The sequence below is a fragment of the Eptesicus fuscus genome, chromosome 15, assembly GCF_027574615.1.
Source record: "Eptesicus fuscus isolate TK198812 chromosome 15, DD_ASM_mEF_20220401, whole genome shotgun sequence".
NCBI classification, from domain to species: Eukaryota; Metazoa; Chordata; class Mammalia; order Chiroptera; family Vespertilionidae; genus Eptesicus; species Eptesicus fuscus.
The window spans coordinates 75,337,772-75,356,898 of record NC_072487.1 but is presented as its reverse complement, the minus strand read 5'-3'; the positions used below and the strand labels follow the sequence as shown (position 1 = coordinate 75,356,898).

Here is a 19,127-nt window from a genome sequence, read left to right as displayed (position 1 = left end):
ACAAATCACGTTATCTCGTTCCATCTCCCAAGGACCCCGTGAGCAAGGTCTGCTACTATCGTGCCCATTTCACAGATGAGGAAAGCGCGGCTCCGAGAGGTAAGTAATTTGGCCCAATAAGCGGCAGAACTCGACGGCTGAAGGCCAGGTCCAGGGCCGATGCCAACCCCTGCAGCTGGTCCACAGCCCCAGGCCTGCGCTGCCCCACAGCGGGAGGCCGCCCTCCTTCAGCGCCCGAACGCCACCAGGAGGGCAGTTCCCAGGTCCCCGGCAGGATGTGGGCACGGCGCCCACCTGTTCTCGGCGGGGGACGCCTCCGCCAGCCTGGCCAGGAAGGCTGGACCGCAGCTGCCACCCAGATGGGCAGGCCGTTCCATTTCCCACCACTGCCGCCAGCCCAAGCGCCGGGCACACAGGTGCTGGGCCACCGTCCACCGCTCCCCTGACCTAAAAGCCAGAGGCCACGTGGCCCAGTGCCCCAGAAGCCGGCCTTGAGGATGCCCGCTGCCTACTCTCTCCGACGTGGGGAGGTGGCCCCAGGCCAATGGCTGGCAGGCAAACGACAGGACCGGGCCGCATGTCGGCCTGGGCCCCACAGAAATAAGGCTCTGCTGAAAAGGAATCAGACAGGGGGCAAAGGACGATGCCCGCAGGAATGCCCAGTGCCGCCACCCCGGAACAGCCTCTCTGCCCATCCGGAACCTACCGGCTAACCGCTAAGACGGCGGCACTGAGCCGGCCTTTCTTCTCTCTCCCTCGCACAACATCTCAGAGACCTCAGACGGGGAGCCCGAGCCTCAGCGTGGGGGAGCCACACCCGAGCTCACCCTGCTGGGGAGCATCAGGATCAAGTCCAGGGGCTAAAGGCTGGGACCCTGGGTTCAGATCCCAGCTCTGACACTTGCCAGCTGTGTGACCTTGGGCAAGTTACTTAACCTCTCTGTGCCTCATGTTCCCCATCTATCAAGGAGATAGTGCTAGCCTTCACCCCAACGGGCTGAGAGGATCACATGTTAGTACATGAACCCTGCTTAGAGCTAGCCCTGGCACACGGCCACTCACAGGAGTGTTAGCTTCTATTTTTATCATCATCAGGCTCTCAGCCCGTGGCTTTCCACACCCACCCTGCCCCACCCAAGAGCCCAGCCATCAGGGAAGGTCTGAGTCCATAGCTTTCTTCCTTAAAACCTCTCGCCGCCCCTGCAGGACAAAGCCTGAACCCTGCCCAGCCCCCGAGGCCAGGCCAGGAGTGACCCACAGCAGGTAGCAGCCGCATCCTCTCCCCACCATCTCTATGTCGCACTCCCGGCCCAGCTTCTCTCGTCACGGGGGCGGGAGGGGGGGCGGGGGGGGGGACTGCACATGCTGTTCCCTTTGCCTGGAACACTGTTCCACAGCTCGTCACCTGAATGACTGCTCTGGGCTCAGCTTGGACATCACCTCCTCCAGGGCACCCACAGACCCCCAAGGGTGCCACTGAGTATTCCCACTGACCCCACCGGCTACCCAAAGGCAGATGCCACTGTGTCCCCAACACCGGCCCCGGCCCTGGTGACCACGAATTGGAGGAAAGAATGATGGAACAAATGAATGAAGGCTAAGGGTACCCCAAACCTGGGAGGATCCCAACCCTGATATGCACAGTCCCCACCAGGGTCAGTCCCTCCTAACTGGGCCTGCTCCATCCAGGGCTCTATCTCCTGGGGGAGCCCCCAGCCAGACCCACCCAGCCCAGAAAAGCACACTCCCGGTTCTCTGCACCTCCCAGATCTCCCAGCACCTGCCTCTCCGTTGTGGGTGCAGCAAACCCGCAGGGCCCAACCCGTCCCGGCTCAGCCTGCCAGGGAGCTGTGCCTACGACTTCCGAGCAGTTTCCAGTGCCGGGACCCAGGCCTGGGACTCAGACATCCCGGCCCTCACAGCCAAGGCCATGTACAGCCACAGAAGAGGAGAGACTGCCCTCTGTGAAAAGGGGGTCATCGGCCCCTCATTTATTCATCAGTCACGATGGGCCGACCATGTGCAAAGCATTATGTGCCTGATGTCACTGAGCCCTCACAGCCACCCAATAAAGAAGTAGTTTGGCCCGGCGCCAGTGTGGCTCAGTGGTTGAGCATCGACCATGCACCAAGAGGTCACCAGTTCGATTCCCGGTCAGGGCACATGCTGGAGTTGTGGACTCAATCCCCAGTAGGGGGCGTGCAAGTGGCAGCCGATTGATGTTGATGCTTCTCTCATCGAGATTTCTGTCTCCCTCTCCCTCCATCTCTCTCAACAATCAATAAAAACATATTTTTAAAAAAGGAAGTGGTATGGTGTCTCTCTCTCTCTCTCTCTCTTTCACCTCCTTACTCCTGGGGAAGCCATGTCCCGAGAAGCCCACATGGTTAGGACCTGAGGCCTCCCACCAGCAGCCACGTGAGCGAGCTCAGCGGGGAAGCTCCCGCCCCAGGCAGGCCTCTGCTGAGCCAGAATCCCCCAGCGAAGCCCCTCTCAGAACCCGAGCCCTCCAGAACGGAGAGGGAAAACATGTTTATTATGTTAAGCCACCAAGTTTTGGGGCAATGGGGACCCAGGGAGAGGAAATACAGCAGGGAGGGCATGGGGGGTACATGGCGATGGACGGGGACTTGACTTGGGGTGGTGAACACACAGTACCGTGTACAGACGACAGGTTCTGGAATTGTGCACCTAAAACCTGTAGAATCTTGTTCACAGTGTCACCCCAATAAACTTCATAAAAAGGAAAAAAAGAGCCCTAGCCAGTTTGGCTCAGTGGATAGAGCGTCAGCCTGAGGACTGAAAGATCCCGGGTTCGATTCCGGTCAAGGGTACATGCCTAGATACATGCCCAGTAGGGGGCGTGCAGGCGGCAGATTCTCTCTCATGATTGATGTTTCTATCTCTCTCCCTTCCTCTCCCTTCCTCTCTGAAATCAATTTTAAAAAAATAAAAGGGAAAAAAAGAGGTAATGCATACAACCATCTCCCTCGGACCTCCCTCATCCCCAAGTGTTCGGGACCCACATGACGCAGACTCCGCACTGGCCGGAGGGGTTCTCTCCTCCTGGCTCAGCAGTGGGGTGGTGGGGGCGGGCAGGCGGGGACAGGCCAACACTCACGTCCAACCTCCAGCCGGATTTCCGCAGAGGCGGCACCCAACTCGTTGACGGCTCGGCAGGTGTAGACGCCAGCATCCCTCTCCTGAGCCACCGGGATCCGAAGCGTCCCAGAGCCGGAGTCCTCGGGGGCCAGGATCATCTCGAGACCCTCTGGACCAAAGAGAACGCATCAGGCACGGCCTGGTCGCCGTGGGAGGCTGGGGCGCAGCCTCTCCTGACCCCAGGCTCCTGCCACGCACAGGCTGGGGCCTGGGGCCGTGGGGGAAGGTTCCCCCCGAAGTCTGGGAACAGAGTTTCGGTTTTGCCAGAGAAGAGAGTTCTGGAGACAGGGGAGGAGGCGGTTGTACGATGGTGTATGATGGTGGGAGTGTCCCTAATGCCACTGAACTGCACCTAAACATGGTGAAGACGATAAATTTTTTCTGTGTCTTTTACCACAATTTAACCTTTTAAAGTCAGCACCACTCAGCCAGTCCCCTGAGCCCCTCTGTTGAGCCAGAGTGAGGCCCAGTCTGTCTCCCTCCATGTAATAGGCTCTTCACCCAAAAACTCCTTGTCTGGGACTCCCTACTGGGTCCCCACCCTCTGCCCCGGGTCCAGACTGAGGCTTGGATCAGCTCTGGGAGGGGCCCGGTCACCCCGAGATGACCACACACCCCCACGCCTGCCTCTCTGAGGCCGCCCCCAGGCATCCACCCGGAGGCCCCCCATTATTTCTCCTCCAGGCTGCTGGCTGACAGACTCCCTGATTCTGAACCCCTTTTAACGTGTAATGTAATTTTTCATTTGGGGTAAAACATACATCACACACATTTTTGCCATTGTAAGTAAGCATGTGTTGGAAGCCGCCCATTGTCTTCACTAGCAGAGAGGTGTGGACAAGGAGCCCGGAATGCTGGTGAACCTTGAGCCCTGGCAAAGGTCAGAGCTATGCACCCACTGTTTAGTCGAGACAATGGTAGCTGAAGCAACTTCCCCACCAGACAGTCATGTAAATCCTTACTGATAAGATAGTCTGCCTGTTACTGGAATTGCCTGCCTAAGGGCTATAGGAATTGAATAAAAGGATGGCAAGGCCTGAGCACAAGTGGAGTCCTTCTTCTTGCGTTGGGCTCCCGCCTGGCCCCCCAATTTCCAGATTATTATTTCTTGTCTTGTCTCTGTCATTTGCACGCAGCCCTTCTCCAGAGCCCGAACCCTGAACCACGTGGGACGTGGGTCATCACAAGCATGTTCAGTGCCCAATCCGTGGCATGAAGTGCAGTCCCTTGCCATGCACCCATCACCGCATCCCTCCACCAAACTCCTTCATCGTCCCCAACCGAAACTGTGCCCATTAGACACGAATCCCCCGCTTCACCTCCCCGCCCCCCGCGACCACCATTCTACTTTCTGTCCCTATGGATGAGCATGTTCTAGGGACCTCATGTAAGTGGAATCGGGTAATATGTATTTCGTGTCTGGCTTATTTCACTTAGCATGATGTTTTCAAGGATCATCCATGTTGTATCAGAATTTCATTCTTTTGTCTTTTCTTTGTTTTTGTCTTTTTCTGATCCTTTTTCACAAATTAAAAAAGCTGTGGCAAAAAAACACAGAACGTAAAATTCACCATCTTCACCACTGTTCTGTGTACACTTCTGAGGGGTTAAATAGACTCACACTGTCACACGTGAACTTCATTCCTTTTTAAGGGTAAACGACATCCCCCTGAGAGAGCCCCTTTTATAGAGGCTCCAGGGCGGGGCTGGGAGGGCTCTCAGCGGGAACACGCAGGGACGTGGGCCCTGAATCAGATGTCCTGAGGCCTCTGCCACCACCGGCTGGGCCCTGGGACAGGATGCTCAGACTAAGGCCTGCCTTTCTGAAAGCCCAGGTGGCAGACAGTGCTGCAAAGGCTGGAGTGTGCCAGGTGGGGGCGCTACGGGGGCTCTGGCTGATCCTGGAGAAGGAGCCCAGTGTCTGAGGCAGCAGCCCCGCACCCACGCCCGCTGGTGGGTGCGCAGAACAGCTCCTGCCAAGCCAACTGCCAGCTGGGCGTCCAGCACCGAGGACACCCTCCACACCGGTGAACCCCAAGAGCCCCGGAGCAGCCCGTGGCTATTCCTCCGTCTCTCCGGCAGCCCCGCACTGCCGCCACCATCTCCAGGAGCACCGAGCGCAGCCCGTGCGCCGGGCTCGTCCTAGACACTTCGCTTGTGTGGACTCATCTCATCCTCACCACCATCTGGGGTTTCCTCGTTTCCCAGACAGGGAGCCAGCTCAGAGATGCCAAGGCCCTCACCCACGGGCGCCCAGGGAGCCGGAACCAAACCGGCTCCTAACTCCTGAGCCGCCCTGCATCCGCTGCGTGGACTGTGGGTGGGGGGTGAGGGCTGCTGAAATGGGCCGTTTCTCCCCAGACACCCCACTCGGAGTGCCCCCACCCCAGTGGCTGTTCCCCCAGGGCCCCAGCGGGACAGTTCCGCAGGCCCCTCTCCCCACCCCACGTACCTCGATACCAGATGACCCGGGGCGGCGGCACCCCGGACGCCTCGCACGCCAGCACGGCCTCCTGTCCCACAGCGGCGAGCACCACGGCATGGACGGCGGAGACCGAGGGTGGGTCTGCGTGGGGGGCAGATGGGAAATTTGGTACCAGACTCCCTAGACTGAGGATGTGGCTTCCCCAGCCTGGGGGTGGGGAGGGGATAGAGGGGGTGCGGGGCACTCTGCCTCCTCCCCATCCCCCACCTCGGGGACAGGCACCCCAGGAAAATTTAGCCACAGCTCATTTTTTGCAAGCTTCCCACCCAGGACCTGAAGTTAAAGCCAGTCACTCCTGGACCAACCCCTCCCGTTCCTCACCGAACCTGCCAAACCCTACAAATGCCCTCCGTGGGATGCCAGCCGCTCCCCGGGCCTGCGGCCCCCACCCCACGCCAGCCTCCTGGCAGCCCCTGGGGCACCCAGGACTCATTCGGGCCTCAGGGCCCTTCCCCTCTGGTCCCTCTGCCTGCAATCCTGTCCCATCCCGTCCCCTCATGGAGGCCTCAGCAGGTCCCGTGTGTGACAGGCACTCCCCCGCACCCCCTCCTGCATGACACCCATCACTCACCCCACCCTGCTCTACGCATCCTCCCCACCCAAAGGTGCCTTCCGTATCTGTTTTGTGCCTCCCCACTAGACAGGGACCTGTGTCACGGCTGTGTCCCCCCTGCCAGGCACGTTTCAGCTGCTCAATAAGTATTTGTGGATGAGAGGGAGGGAGGGAGGGACGGAGGGAGGGAGGGGAGGGAGGGAGGGACGGAGGGAGGGAGGGACGGAGGGGGAGGGAGGGAGGGAGGTCCCTCTCCCCAGATGCCCGTGGCCCAAGTACCTGTGTGGTAGAGGGTGACCGTTTCCTCGTCTGTGCCAACCTCGTTAGCAGCCCGGCAGCTGTAATTCCCGGCATCCTCTGGGGCCAGTCCCTGAATGATGAGGGTTCCCTGGCCATCCACGTGGACTCTGCAGTCATGGTCAACAGCCAGGGGCTGATGAGGTTGGGTCCCTCCGGTCATCATCAATAACAAATTCACTGACGTCGCCAGGGACCACCACCCCGCACTGCCCTGCGCGCTCAGCACGTTACACGCATTGTTTGTTTTCATTCGTGAGGCTCAGAGAGGTTAGGTGATTTGCCCAAGGTCACACAGCCTGACTGGCAGAGGCAGGATCCAAGCACAGGTCCGCTGGGCTCTGTAGCTGTGGCTCCTGACCCTGGAGCCCACCCTGAGGCATCGTCACGTTTCCCTGAGCCTCACGTGATCCCAGGAGGAAGGCAGGACAATGCTACTCCCCGTTTAGAGGTAAGAGGACTGAGGCTGGGACAGGTCCCTGGAGGTCCTGGTCCCCCCTGTTCCCAGTCCCAGAGCCCCAGGCCCTGGGCCCCTCACCTGCTGTCCTCTTGCAGGGTGTGACCGTCACGGCTCCAGGAGATGTGGGGTGCAGGGTACCCAGATGCCGAGCAGCTGACCCTCACCTCCACGCCCTGGGAGAAGCGCTGGGACCTGGTGTGGATGCTGACCTTCGGGGCCTCTGCAGTTCAGAGTGGGCAGGCAGGACAGAGCCTGTCAGAGCAGCCAGGCTGTCCCGGCCCCCAGCCCTGGGACCCCTGCCCTCCCACGGCCACGGCCATGGCCACTGACAGCAGAGACCCAGGAGGCAAAGGCCCTGAATCCCCAGGAGTGGCCTCCCTGGGGACTAGGGCTGAGCGGGCAGCCACCCAGGCACATCCCCGGGGCCCCGAGGGCGCTGCCTGGAGTTCCCCTCTGGGCCGAGCACCTCGGGGAGGCGTAGGGAGATGCCCGCAGATGCCAGGGCTGGGATGGCTCTCACGTCCAGTGACCCTGCGTGACCCCAGGCCTGCACAAGTACTGGCCCCAAACAGAAAGCACACCAGACTTGCCAGGCTCCCAGAGAGCCCACGGCCCTCGCCTAGAAGTGGGAACACGCCCCTCCCATACCGGTGGCCCAGATGCGGTGCCAAGCAGGGGTCGCTGGTGCCAGAGAGCACACTTTCACACTTGGGGAAACAGCACCCCAGGGGGCGGCTGTCTGAACCCTGGCAGACCTGAGGCCATGCCTAGGTCCTAAGACTCCCAGACAAGTGCTCTTCCAACTGTCTCCTCCGTCCCTGTCTGGTCAGTGCTGCCCAGCAATGACCTCTGGCTTCAGCAGTTTCCGGTGTTCCATCCCTATCCTACATATTGGGGTAGGGGGGGAGCAGGGGGGAGCGGCAAGGGAGGTGCTCAATGGCTCTGGAAAAGGTCAGCACACAATGAAATCAGTTTGGCCTACAGCAGTAGGAATTTAGGTTAGATAAGAGGGTGAACTTCCCAAGAGTGAGCACCACTAGACATAGGCTACGAGGCTGACTCCTTTCTCTGAAGGTTCAGAAAACAGGGGAAGGGTTGAGGTTGCCTGCCAGAGGCCATGTGTGGGCACAGGGATGGATGGATGGATGGAGGGATGGATGGATGGATGGATGGAGGGATGGATGGATGGATGGAGGGAGGGAGGGAGAGATGGGCTTTGGGGGTAAACACTGGGTAGTGTGTGGACCTGGGAGGACAGCCACACAGGAAGAGCCTCACCTCGCACCAGGAGCCAGGTGGATGCCCTCGTGACCCCGTTGGCGTTGCTGGCGATGCACTGGTACCGCCCGCCGTCGCTGGGGACGATGGCGCTGACCTCCAGGGACAGGTCGTCCAGCTGCCTGACTCTGCCCGTGGAGGCCGGCAGGACTCGCCAGTCCCGCACCCACGTCAGGTTGTAGGGGGCGTCTCCCAGGACCCGGCAGGACAGAAGGGCAGTCTCCCCGGGGGACACGGTCACGTTGGGCGCAGGGACCAGCTGTGGCGGAGGGTCTGCAAGGACACAAGCACGGGAGGTTCGCAGGGGCTGACTCGGGGAGGACAGCCCGCTGGCCCCCGTGGTGTCGCGATGCCAGACCCAGCACCGTGGCCCTCGGGAGACCCCGGCCAGCAGAGAGGTTAACCGGTGTCTGCTCACCATCGGGGACGGTGCCACCCGGGGAGGGCGCATTCCCTGTCGCCACCCTACACCCACCGAGGGCTGCGTGGCGTGTGCGCGCTCTGCTCCCGGCAGCCAGCTGCAGTGTCTGACAAAAGCTACACGACTCCCCACACGCTTGGAGCCAATATCTGCACCCTTGGGAATAAAGCTTGGGTTTTAAAATAACCCTCAGGAGGGAAAGATTAAGGAATACAAAGCCACGCTCCGTGCCAACAGCAGGGCTATTATTACACACAAATGTAGAGAGAAGGCCCCTGCCCCGAGAGACGGGAGAGCAGAGAAAACCGCTGTCTCGCCAAGAAAAAGCCACAAGAAGTGGCAAGCTTAGAGACCCGCCAACCAGGGGCGTGGGCCTGAGCACCTGCAGGGGGAACGCTGGATCCACACGGGCCACGTGTGCCAATGACCGTGACGTCCAGGCAAGGGGAGCCTCGGACCTCCGCAGCCGATAGGGGCAGAAATAAAAAACTGGGGCCCAGCTAGAACTGTAGGAAACATTAACCAAGCTCTGTGAACCGTGACTGCTTTGTTCCGGTTCAAGAAGGCACATTCCAGCCTGGCTGGGAATTCACCGCGGGACCTGGGGGCTCACCCGGAGATACAGCCCATCCTCCCCATCCGGGAGCTGCCTGTTATCACGGGAAGATGAGCACCCTTGTTGCAGAAACCAGAGCCCCAGCCCTTGGAAGACCCCCAGCCTCTGCACACCCACAGGCCTTTGCAAGTCTCCAGCCCCCATGACCTGTGACCTGCCCATGTGGCCTTCCCTTTGGCTACTTCCCCAGGTCATCTCTGTCCTTCTCCCCAACATAAGCAGCCGGCTGATGGTGGGGGGCAGGGCAGACTTCTGTGGATGGCCTGCTGCTCTCCACGCTGCCGGCAGGATTGAATAAACACTCATAGTGATTCAACCCTGTCTCTGCTGCATTGGCTCAAGGCAGCCCTGACCCACTGAGTGGTTACAAGATGAATACTGACAGGAATTTCTCTTTAAATAGTTTTACACCAATATATTATGCCAATGCACCCTGATATGCCAGCGTGCGTATCATGGCATATCGGGGCACCTGTGTGCTGTGGGGGAGACCAGCAGTAGATGCTGACTGTAGTGCATTAGTGCTGGCCACGCTCCCTGCCCAGCCTCCCTCCCTCCCTGATTTTTTGGTCTGGCCTTTGGGACTTGCCGGACCCCAGACCTTTCCAGGGGCCACTGTCCAGGACTTGAAAGTCGAAAGCCCCGAGTGGTTCAGCCAAGAGGAGAGAAAGCAGATCGGGAAAACGGTTAGCCACCGCAAAGTCTCAGTAACAGGTGGACACGTTTCCCGACGCTGTTCTACTTCTCTTCACTCATCATCATTTATAAAAAGCAAATTTCTGTTCATTCCCGCCCTAAGCACGTGTGCTCGCGTGCTATATTGTGAGATGATAACAGCTCGGGTTGTTGTAAGTATGTACGCTGCTCTCCCATTTTCACTGAAATGCATGCACAGATAAAGGTCTGAAAGGAAGCAGGCCAACATGCCCCGGAGGGCGCCTCTGGGCGGGAGCCCGGCCGCGGCGCCCTCCGGCCTGTGGTTCCCAGCCTTCCCCCGGAAGTACCGCTCTGTGTAAGATTCGAGGATGCAGAAGGCCCAGCTCTCCGCGCTGTCTGGCTCCCTCCCTTCTCCTCCAGACAGCTGGGTTCACAGTTTAAAAACGAAAGCCAGCCCTGGCCTGTTTGGCTCTGTGCATAGAGTGTCAGCCTGCAGACGGAAGGGTCCCAGGTTCGATTCGGGTCAACAGCACATGCCCAGGTTAAGGGCTCGATCCCCAGTAAGGGACGTGCAGGAGGCAGCCAATCAATGATTCTCTCTCAACATCGATGTTTCTATCTCTCTCTCTCCCTCTCCCTTCCTCTCTGAAATCAATAAAATTTTATTGTTAAAAAATAATTCAAGCCCTGACCGGTTTGGCTCAGTGGATAGAACATCGGCCTGCGGACTGAAGGGTCCCAGGTTCAATGCCGGTCAAGGGCATGTACCTGGGTTGCAGGCACATCCCCAGTAGGGGGCTGTGCAGGAGGCAGCGGATCGATGTTTCTCTCTCATTGGTGTTTCTAACTCTCTATCCCTCTCCCTTCCTCTCTGTAAAAAAAAAAAAATCAATAAAATATATATTTATTTTTTAATTCAAAAAAATAAATAAATAAAACCAATTTCCTTTCAAGATGGTCGGTGGCATTTCCAACCTTCCTGCACTGAATGGTGCTCTCCCGTGGGGACGTGGAGGCACAGGTGCCGGGACTGCAAGATGGACAGTGGCCCCTGGAAAGGTCTGGGGTCCGGCAAGTCCCAAAGGCCAGACTAAGAAATCAGGGGAGGGAGGGAGGCTGGGCAGGGAGCGTGGCCAGAGCCGAGGTTCCCAACCTTTCTCCAACTGAGACCCAAGAGGGGCCGGCGGGCAGGGGGCAGCGGCAGCCAGACTCAGTGATGGACAGTCCCAGCCGCGGGCTGGCACGCTCCCCCACGGACAGAGACCCCTGGAAGGAAATCCTAGAGGGACAAGTCAGGGAGGGGGTGGGGAGGAGATGCTCGGAGGGACAGACCTGTGACGATGACCTGGGCCTGGGCCCGTCCGCTCCCAGCCCTGCTGACCGCTGTGCACTCGTACGTGCCTTCCTCGGCCTTGGAGGCCCGTGGGATCTCCCAGCTGCTGTTTCCCGACTCCCTGCGGACACACGACAGCCGGGCACACACAATCACACTGCCCCCAGTCAGGGTCCCCCGCCTCACCCACCCTCTGGGGCCCCGTTCCTCTGAACCATGCCCGGGGCGGGCGGGGGGAGGGACGCCCAAATCCTCTTGGAGGCTTGGTAAGAGGAGGCGGGCAGCCAAGGACGTGCAAATTCCACAGGACGCTGTGTGGCTCTGCGCACGTCCCTGCCCCTCTCTGAGCTCTAGACTTCCATCCATAAAGGGGAGAGTCTTTCCTGCCCAGACCCCGTGGAGCAAGGCCTTCATGGGCTGAGTTTTCTGCAAGCTAAGGGAGCCCCGTGATGGCCTAGCAGTGTCAGGAACGTTGGGGACCACCTTCCCCATCCCCGGCCCCACTGAGAGGTGCCCAGGCCGGGCTGCCCTGGAGGACAATATGACCGAGCCCGAGGTCCCTCTCCTGCCACCCGCTCCCCTCAGATCCCCGCAGGAGCCCAGTGGCTGAGGTCAACCGGCTGGCCACGGGCCACTCACTGTAAGTGCCTCTCCTCGCCCAGCCTGGCTCCATGCCGCCGCAGCTGCAGCCGGAAGGGGAGGGCGCTGTGCACCGAGCAGGAGACCAGCAGGGGCTGGTGCAGGTAGCCGTGGATCCTGGGGGGCATGCTGACCAGGGGCCCGCCTGCAGGCAAGGACCAGCGCTCAGCAGGCCGCCCTGCTCCCCACAGCTGCCCGCACTCCGCCCAGCCACACACCCACAGGGAGGAGCCAGGAGCAGAGGCCACTCCAAGCCTCAGTCTCCACCTCTGTGAAGTGGGGCTGGTCGCAGCGCCGACCTCATCAATCTCATCGTGCTGTTGTGATTCTCTCAACGGTATCAGGCCCGAGACCTGATGAAATGCGGCCCAGATGGGGCGCCCCAGGGGTGGGGGTGGGGCGTCAACTGCTCGTCTGCCCGGAGGGTCAGTTCTCCCCAAAGATGTTGGAGGGGAGCCTTTTTTATTCAAAAATAAGCATAGCTGGAGCACAGGCTGCAAAGGCAACATTCACACGCATTTTTGAGATAAAATAAGAGACTTCAATGAAATCTCACTGCTTGTGATGAGCCCCTGGGGTCCCCCAGCAGACACCACTGCCCCCCTCGCCTGACCCTGGTCTTGGGGGTGACACATTCTCTCCTTGGCTATTGGAGTTACTTCAATGGAAGTCTGAGAACCACCCCGCAGGGTCCCTGGCGGCGCGCCCATGCCTCGCGGGGTGAAGGCGGGCATGTGCTCAGCCCTGCGTTGCCCTCTCCGCGTCCCCGCCGGAGATGCTGTGCGGGCTGGACAATGAGCCAGACCTCCTCTGAGCACAGGGCCGGGGTGGGAGGATGGCGGTGACATCATGCTGCAGGCTCCCTGCCACGTCCCAGGGGAGAGGGATGCTGGACCATCCAGCCACGTCCTCAGCTGTGTGCAAAGCAGCCAGCTCACCCCCCCCCCCACTCCACCCCCCGCCCCCAGCACACACACACACCGGAAGCCTCTGCAAGGCCTGCTCAGGCTTTCTCCTCTGAGTTGCAAGGGCCCAGCACCCCCAGGCCCAGCCCTCACACCTCCGAGTCTCCAAACCCAGAGCCTCCTGCTTTCAGCCAAACCTGGGAGGGAGAGTAGGAAGCAAAAGCGCCAAGCCACGCCGCTCCCTGCCCCACAGACACACTTTAATCTAGAGCTGAGGTGCCGACCAAGAGCCAGAGCTAAACTCCACACTCCTGGATCCATCGCAAAGAACAGGAGAGAGACACAGACGCTGTTATTCTGCTGCTGAAATTTCTTTCTGAAAAGTCCTCTCAGAGCTGTAAAGGCCAAGGGAGGGGGTGGCCGGGGACCACTGTGGGGAGTGGAGGCCAGCAGGAGGCTGGAAAGAAGGGTCCTCAAGTCCTCACCTCACCAGGGCGCCTTGGTGCCCCTCCCGCCCCTCCCCATTGATGTGGACAGAGGAGTCTGCCCCTCGCTGAGATCCCCAGCAAAGACCCGGAATGTCAGTGACAGCCACCTCTGTGCGCTCCTCCCAGGCCGCCACATGGGGAGGGGGAGTGGGCAGCAGGAGGGAGTGGAGCCCAGTATGGAAGCCGGTGGCCATACCGAGATGCCCCCGCCGGGACCAGAGACAGAGCTGGAGAGCCAGAGACTCCACCCTGCCCTCCGGAAGCTTCCAGACTGACGTGAGACCTCAGGGACACACAGAAAACCAGCAGAAAGCCAACACGTGTGGGACCAACCCAACACGGCCAAAGATGGGACCACAAATGAGCTGTGCCTACAAGGCGTGGTAGCAACGGCAGCTGCCACGCGTGGAGGGCCCTGGTCCACAGCCCCCACATCCTGGGTGCAGACCCTGAGTGGCCCCAAGAGCCGTCTCTTTGTGCATTAGCTTATGGAACCTCCAAAGCAACCCTGGGAGGGGGCTGGCCTCCGTTTCTTTTTTTCTTTTTCTAAAATTATTTTTCTTTTGGTGGCCTCAGTTTCTTCATCTATAAAATGGAAACACGTCTCAGAAATGGTATAAGCATCGAGGAGCTAATGTGTGGCAAGTGGGCTTGGCCCAGGACTGTCCCAAGGGAAGTGCTCAAAATGATGGCTAAATAGTACTAGCAAGATCATGATTACACAGTGATCATAATAACAAAAGACCATACCCACACCCACTGCCCTGCCCACTGCTGTGTCCACATTATGAATGACACAAAATGAAATGCTGAATGGACAGGTGGGTGGATATTTGGATGAATAAATGGGTGGGTGGGTGGATGGATAGATGGATGGATGGATGGATGAGTGGATGGATGGATGGTTGGGATGGATGGATGGATGGATGGATGAGTGGATGGATGGGTGGGTGGGTGGATGGATGGATGAGTGGGGGGATGAATGTTGGGATGGATGGATGGATGGATGGATGGATGGATGGATGGATGGATGGATGGATGGATAGATGAATGGGTGGGTGGGTGGATGGGTGGGTGGATGGATGAATGGATGGATGGATGGATGGATGGATGGATGGATGAGTGGGGGGATGAATGTTGGGATGGATGGATGGATGGATGGATGGATGGATGGATGGATGGATGGATGGATGAATGAATGGATAGGTGGATGGGTGGATGGATGGATGGATGGATGGGTGGGTGGGTGGATGGATGGATGGATGGATGGATGGATGGGTGGATGAGTGGGTGGATGAGTGGGGGGATGAATGTTGGGATGGATGGATGGGTGGGTAGGTAGATGTTTGGATGGATGAGTGGGTACAATGGACAGATGCATGTATGGATAAATAGATGAATGCATGGGTGGAGGATGACTTTGTACTAAATATCTGAGCTGAGGGCTACACCGGAAGCATTCAGCACTCAGCATAATCCTTGCAGAGCTTGCTGCCCACAGAAGTTAATGAACACACTCCCTAATGTAATCTAACCAGGAGGGCTCCCAGAAGAAATGGGTTGGCAACTGAGACAGAAATCTAGGGGTGGCAAGAGCCAATCACTCACCTGGGGCCACCCCACTATAGGCAACTCCAGAGACACGAAGGAGGGGGTTCCCCTCATGGTCCTCGCCCTTCACCTTGAGGTAGAAGCGCTCCTGGGGCGCACGGAAGGGCGGCCCGCCCCACAGCTGGTGGGTGGATCCGTTGGAGAGCAGCTGCGTGGGCAGAGTCAGGAGGGGCTGCCCTGAACTGCGTGAGAGCTCCACCGAGTCCACGCGGCCAGGGGCCTGCAGGCCCGTGGAGTTGATCACCAGGGAGATGGGCACCCCTGCAGAGGGAAGGGCGAGGGAAGACGTGCTGGGCTCCATGATCCTCCCCAAGAAGCGGCCCTAGGTCTGTCGGTCAGTCGGCCAGGGACCAGCCCACTTGGTCCTCCTTCACCAGCTGCCTCACCTTCCCTTCCCTGTGACAATTCACACTGGGGGCGGGACAAGGAGAGAGGGGGGCCTGCTCCTGTCCATGGTCCTGAAATGCCACCGTTCATCCAGCCAGTGGTTCCCGGAGGCTGCAGCACCTCCACTCCACACAGAGTAACAGTGGGAAAGTGGAGGAGCCGGGCTCTTGGTAAACAAGTTTTGACACAGAAGAAGGGGAAGGTGTGAACTCAGTAGTAATGGGAGCAGCATTCGGTCCTGAAGGCCTGTGGGGGGCGGGAGCGTGTTCTAAGGGGAAAAATGGCCACTATGCCACCTGGGCCGGGGTGTGGCCCTGTGGTGTGGGAACCCAGCCTGGGCCACCTGTCCCACAGTCGCTCACTCACAGTCGGCGCCCAGCGCTCCCACTGTGTCCCACAGGCACGCCCCGCCCCTCAGCAGGCAGCTCCAGGAGCCCGTACCTTGCAGGGGCCACTCGATGGTGTGGTTGAGGTCCAGGGAGGGCTGAGTGGAGAAGCCAGCGCGGAAGTTGATGTCGCTGATGCCCGTGATCCTCACCGAGTGGCGGCCGCTGCTATAGACCTAGCACGAGCCCAGGCCCACGTCACTGGGGCCCTCGACCCCAGCACCCCAGCTCCAGGAGAGCCAACTCGACCCGCCAGAACTGTTTCTCAAAGCCTTCCCCCCCCCCCCCAAGGTCACCCTTGCTTCTTTTGTGCCTTCTCCCTGCACAGGGTTCCGTTACCCATCTCAGGACACGCAAGTCATTTCTCCAAGTCCTTCACAAACATCCCCTAACGAACCCAAACCACTCCACTTCCTCTCACAGGTACAAAGCAGAAGACCCCTCCTCTGTTTTTGACCCTTTACTTCTATTGATATGCCCACCCACGCTCCAGCCCTCAGCTTCCCAGGACCCCAGGCTCCCCACAGCCCGGGAACCCAGCGCCCCCTACCTTGATGGACCAGAGCCCAGGATGCTCCGGCTTGAAGGCCACCACCTTGGCCGAGTCAGGGATGTTGAGAAGCACGTTGAGGCCCTCGTCCTTCTGCAGGATCCTCCCTGTGGGAGCCCCCGTGACTCTCAGTCCTCAACACTTTCCCAGGGGTGACAGAGGCCCACCCCATCCCCAGGAGCCCGTGGCTCCCCCAACACCAGCCTCAGGCTTCCCAGAGAAACTGGCAAGAGGCCTTTGGCCGTGCTGGGGCCTCCCCCTCATTCTGCACGCCCCTCCCCCCCGCCCCAGGTGTGGGATGCACTCCTGGCCTATAGCCTGGGCTTCTCATGACATCCTCGGAGCACCGGGGAGCCAGGTGGCCAGGTCCAAACCACACTGACCAGCCACTCCACCTCCCCGAACCCCAGCTTCCCATCTGTGCTACGTGCCACTAATCCGTGCCCTCACTGCCCCGCCAGGCTACTGTGGGGACCACTGAGAGAGCGTGGGGAAGGACTCCGTGGGAGCCTCCCACCCCAGGACTGTCCTCATCTTAATTCCCCTGACCTGGCCTCTCCCAGCCCCCTGCTTCCTCACCCACCATGGGACCCTCTCTGCCCTCCACCTGGCACGCCCCGCCCTCCTTGCTCCCGGAGCTTTGTGTCCAGGAGCCACCATGGGTCTCTCTTTGTCCCATCCTGGCTCCCAGGTTAATCTTGGGGCCAAAGAGGAGGGGCGCACATACCCAGCGGGTCTCGGACTTCGATCTCGGGGCCCGGGCCGCTCAGGGAGATGGTGACCTCCTTCAGGCTGGGGTCGAAGGGGATCTTCCACGTGTGCTCACCCTCTTCCTCGTGGTCCGTGGACAGCAGGTGCACCTTGGAGGCCTGGATCGCTGACTCCACCCACTTCAGCACCTGGGAGGCAGGTGTGAGGAGCTGACGCCAACATGTTACCTTGTCCTGCGTATGTCTGGCCCGGTGACGGCGGGTCCTTAACAGGCTGCCAGCTGTGTGCAGAATCTGGCTTCCCCATGGGTTTTGGGCAGCACACAGGCTTTCCACGTCATCTGGAGGCCACCCCATGCCCCCCTGAGCCCCACCAGGCCCAATTCACAGGGCATTACCCACATCCCCAGCCTGAGGGCTCAGAGCTGTGCCACCTGAACTGAGGCATCCAGAGGACTCAGCTCGGAGGGAAGGAGCAAGGAGTGCCCTTCTGCTGGGAAGACTCTTCCCTCCTTCTTCACCTGGCCAACTTCCATGGCCCCCATCACCTCCTCCAGGCAGCCCTCCTGATGCCTCCTCCACACAGATGAACCCTGGAGATCTGGAATCTTGCCCCAGACCAATATAGTTCACCATCACCCGCCAAGGGACCTCAGACCACACCCACCACCCCCCCATCCCAGGTTCACCGTGTGGATGCAGACGGCTCCCTCAGTTCCACCAGCCCCCACTCCCAGCTCACACCTCCTCCTTTCAACAGCCAAGCCTCCCAGGTCCCAGCCAGAAAACCAGGAAAGAGGCAGAGGAGGGGCCCCTCCAGTCGGAACCTCTCCTTCCCCGCCAAGTTACTTCAGGAAGCATCCTGCGCAAACCCTAAAACTGAAACACAGGGAACACGCACCTGGCTGGAGGAGAGCTGGGTGCCATGACCACCGAGGAAAAAATAACCTCCAGTGAGTTGAAAACCCTGGGGCTCACCACGTGCTCAGGGAGGCGCACGGGGGACAACGGGGCCTGCACAGAGACCTCGGCTGCGCGGCGTTAAGCTGACAGGCTCTCAGGACTGCGCTGTGGCGCTGCCCTATGTACCTTGTAGGATAAAGCAAAGCGGATAGGAGGTTGAAGTTTTCTGAGCCCAGATTTTCTCTTACAGCGAAGTGCCACCGAGAACTGCGGGTGTCTCATTCTCTATAAATCCACTCCAGCCCTAGCAGGTTTGGCTCAGTGGACAGAGCACGGGCCTGCAGACGGAAGGGTTCCGGGTTTGATTCCGGTCAGGGGCGCATGCCCAGGTTGCAGGCTCAATCCCCAGCGTGTGCAGAAGGCAGCCGATCAATGATTCTCTCTCATCATTGATGTTTCTCTCTCTCTCTCTCCCTCTCCCTTCCTCTCTGAAATCAATAATGTATATATATATATTAAATCCACTCCGAGTGAATTAGAACCTAATACCATTCCGAACTAGGGTTCCTTGGGGAGATGGCTGATTCTGAGTCTGGGGCAGGCAATTTACAATGCAAACCTGGGGCAACCGATAACTCCATAAAGCGAGCAAGTTCTCGAAGACGAACGGGGACACGTCCAGAGGACACGGCCACCGGTTTGCAGCAGCCCGCACTGGCTAAACTTAGAAAAATCTGAGCCCCCGAGAGAGTCACTGTAATCGATCAAAACACACTGAATTATGGAATCCACATGTCCATAATAATACTCCAAAAAGAAGTGAAAATTCAAAACAGTAAAACCTCACTTGTCACCAATGAAGGCGACTTCTTCATGACAGAGGACGAACGAAGTGTGATCCCTGCCCTCTCGCTAGGAACTGGGCTCCAGACACACCGAATCCTTCCTCCTGGTGAGCAGAAGCCCTTCTTCCTGGAAGAACGCCCGCCGGTACATGCGGAAGGGATGACGCAATTAGGAAACCATCATTTTGCAACCCCTAATGAAATAAGTGTTCCGGGCAAACACCCTCGCGGATGCCAACACCGGGGATGAAAGGTCGACGGGGAACTGGATGTCCGCACGGAGCCCCAGCGGCACCCCACAGACCACCTGAGCCACAGGGGAAACGCACGGCCTCCCGATGCGGAGAGCTGGCTGTCATCACCCCAACCAGTCATCACGCTCATCTCCCGGGACAGGGCAATCAGACATCATCCGCCTGCCGGTGTGACGCAACAGGAAAT

At 59.3% G+C, this 19,127-nt stretch overlaps 1 protein-coding gene across 1 annotated transcript in view; it reads right to left on the bottom strand.

Annotated features, from left to right (window-relative positions):
* Positions 1–19,127, bottom strand: part of HMCN2 (hemicentin 2) — a 137,360-nt gene that overhangs the window by 96,347 nt on the left and 21,886 nt on the right. Inside the window, 11 exon segments of the mRNA XM_054727277.1 lie at positions 3,122–3,271; positions 5,615–5,728; positions 6,480–6,607; positions 7,036–7,177; positions 8,236–8,508; positions 11,262–11,383; positions 11,902–12,046; positions 14,903–15,166; positions 15,734–15,854; positions 16,229–16,335; positions 16,956–17,127. Of these exon segments, the coding sequence (XP_054583252.1) occupies positions 3,122–3,271; positions 5,615–5,728; positions 6,480–6,607; positions 7,036–7,177; positions 8,236–8,508; positions 11,262–11,383; positions 11,902–12,046; positions 14,903–15,166; positions 15,734–15,854; positions 16,229–16,335; positions 16,956–17,127 (1,738 nt within the window).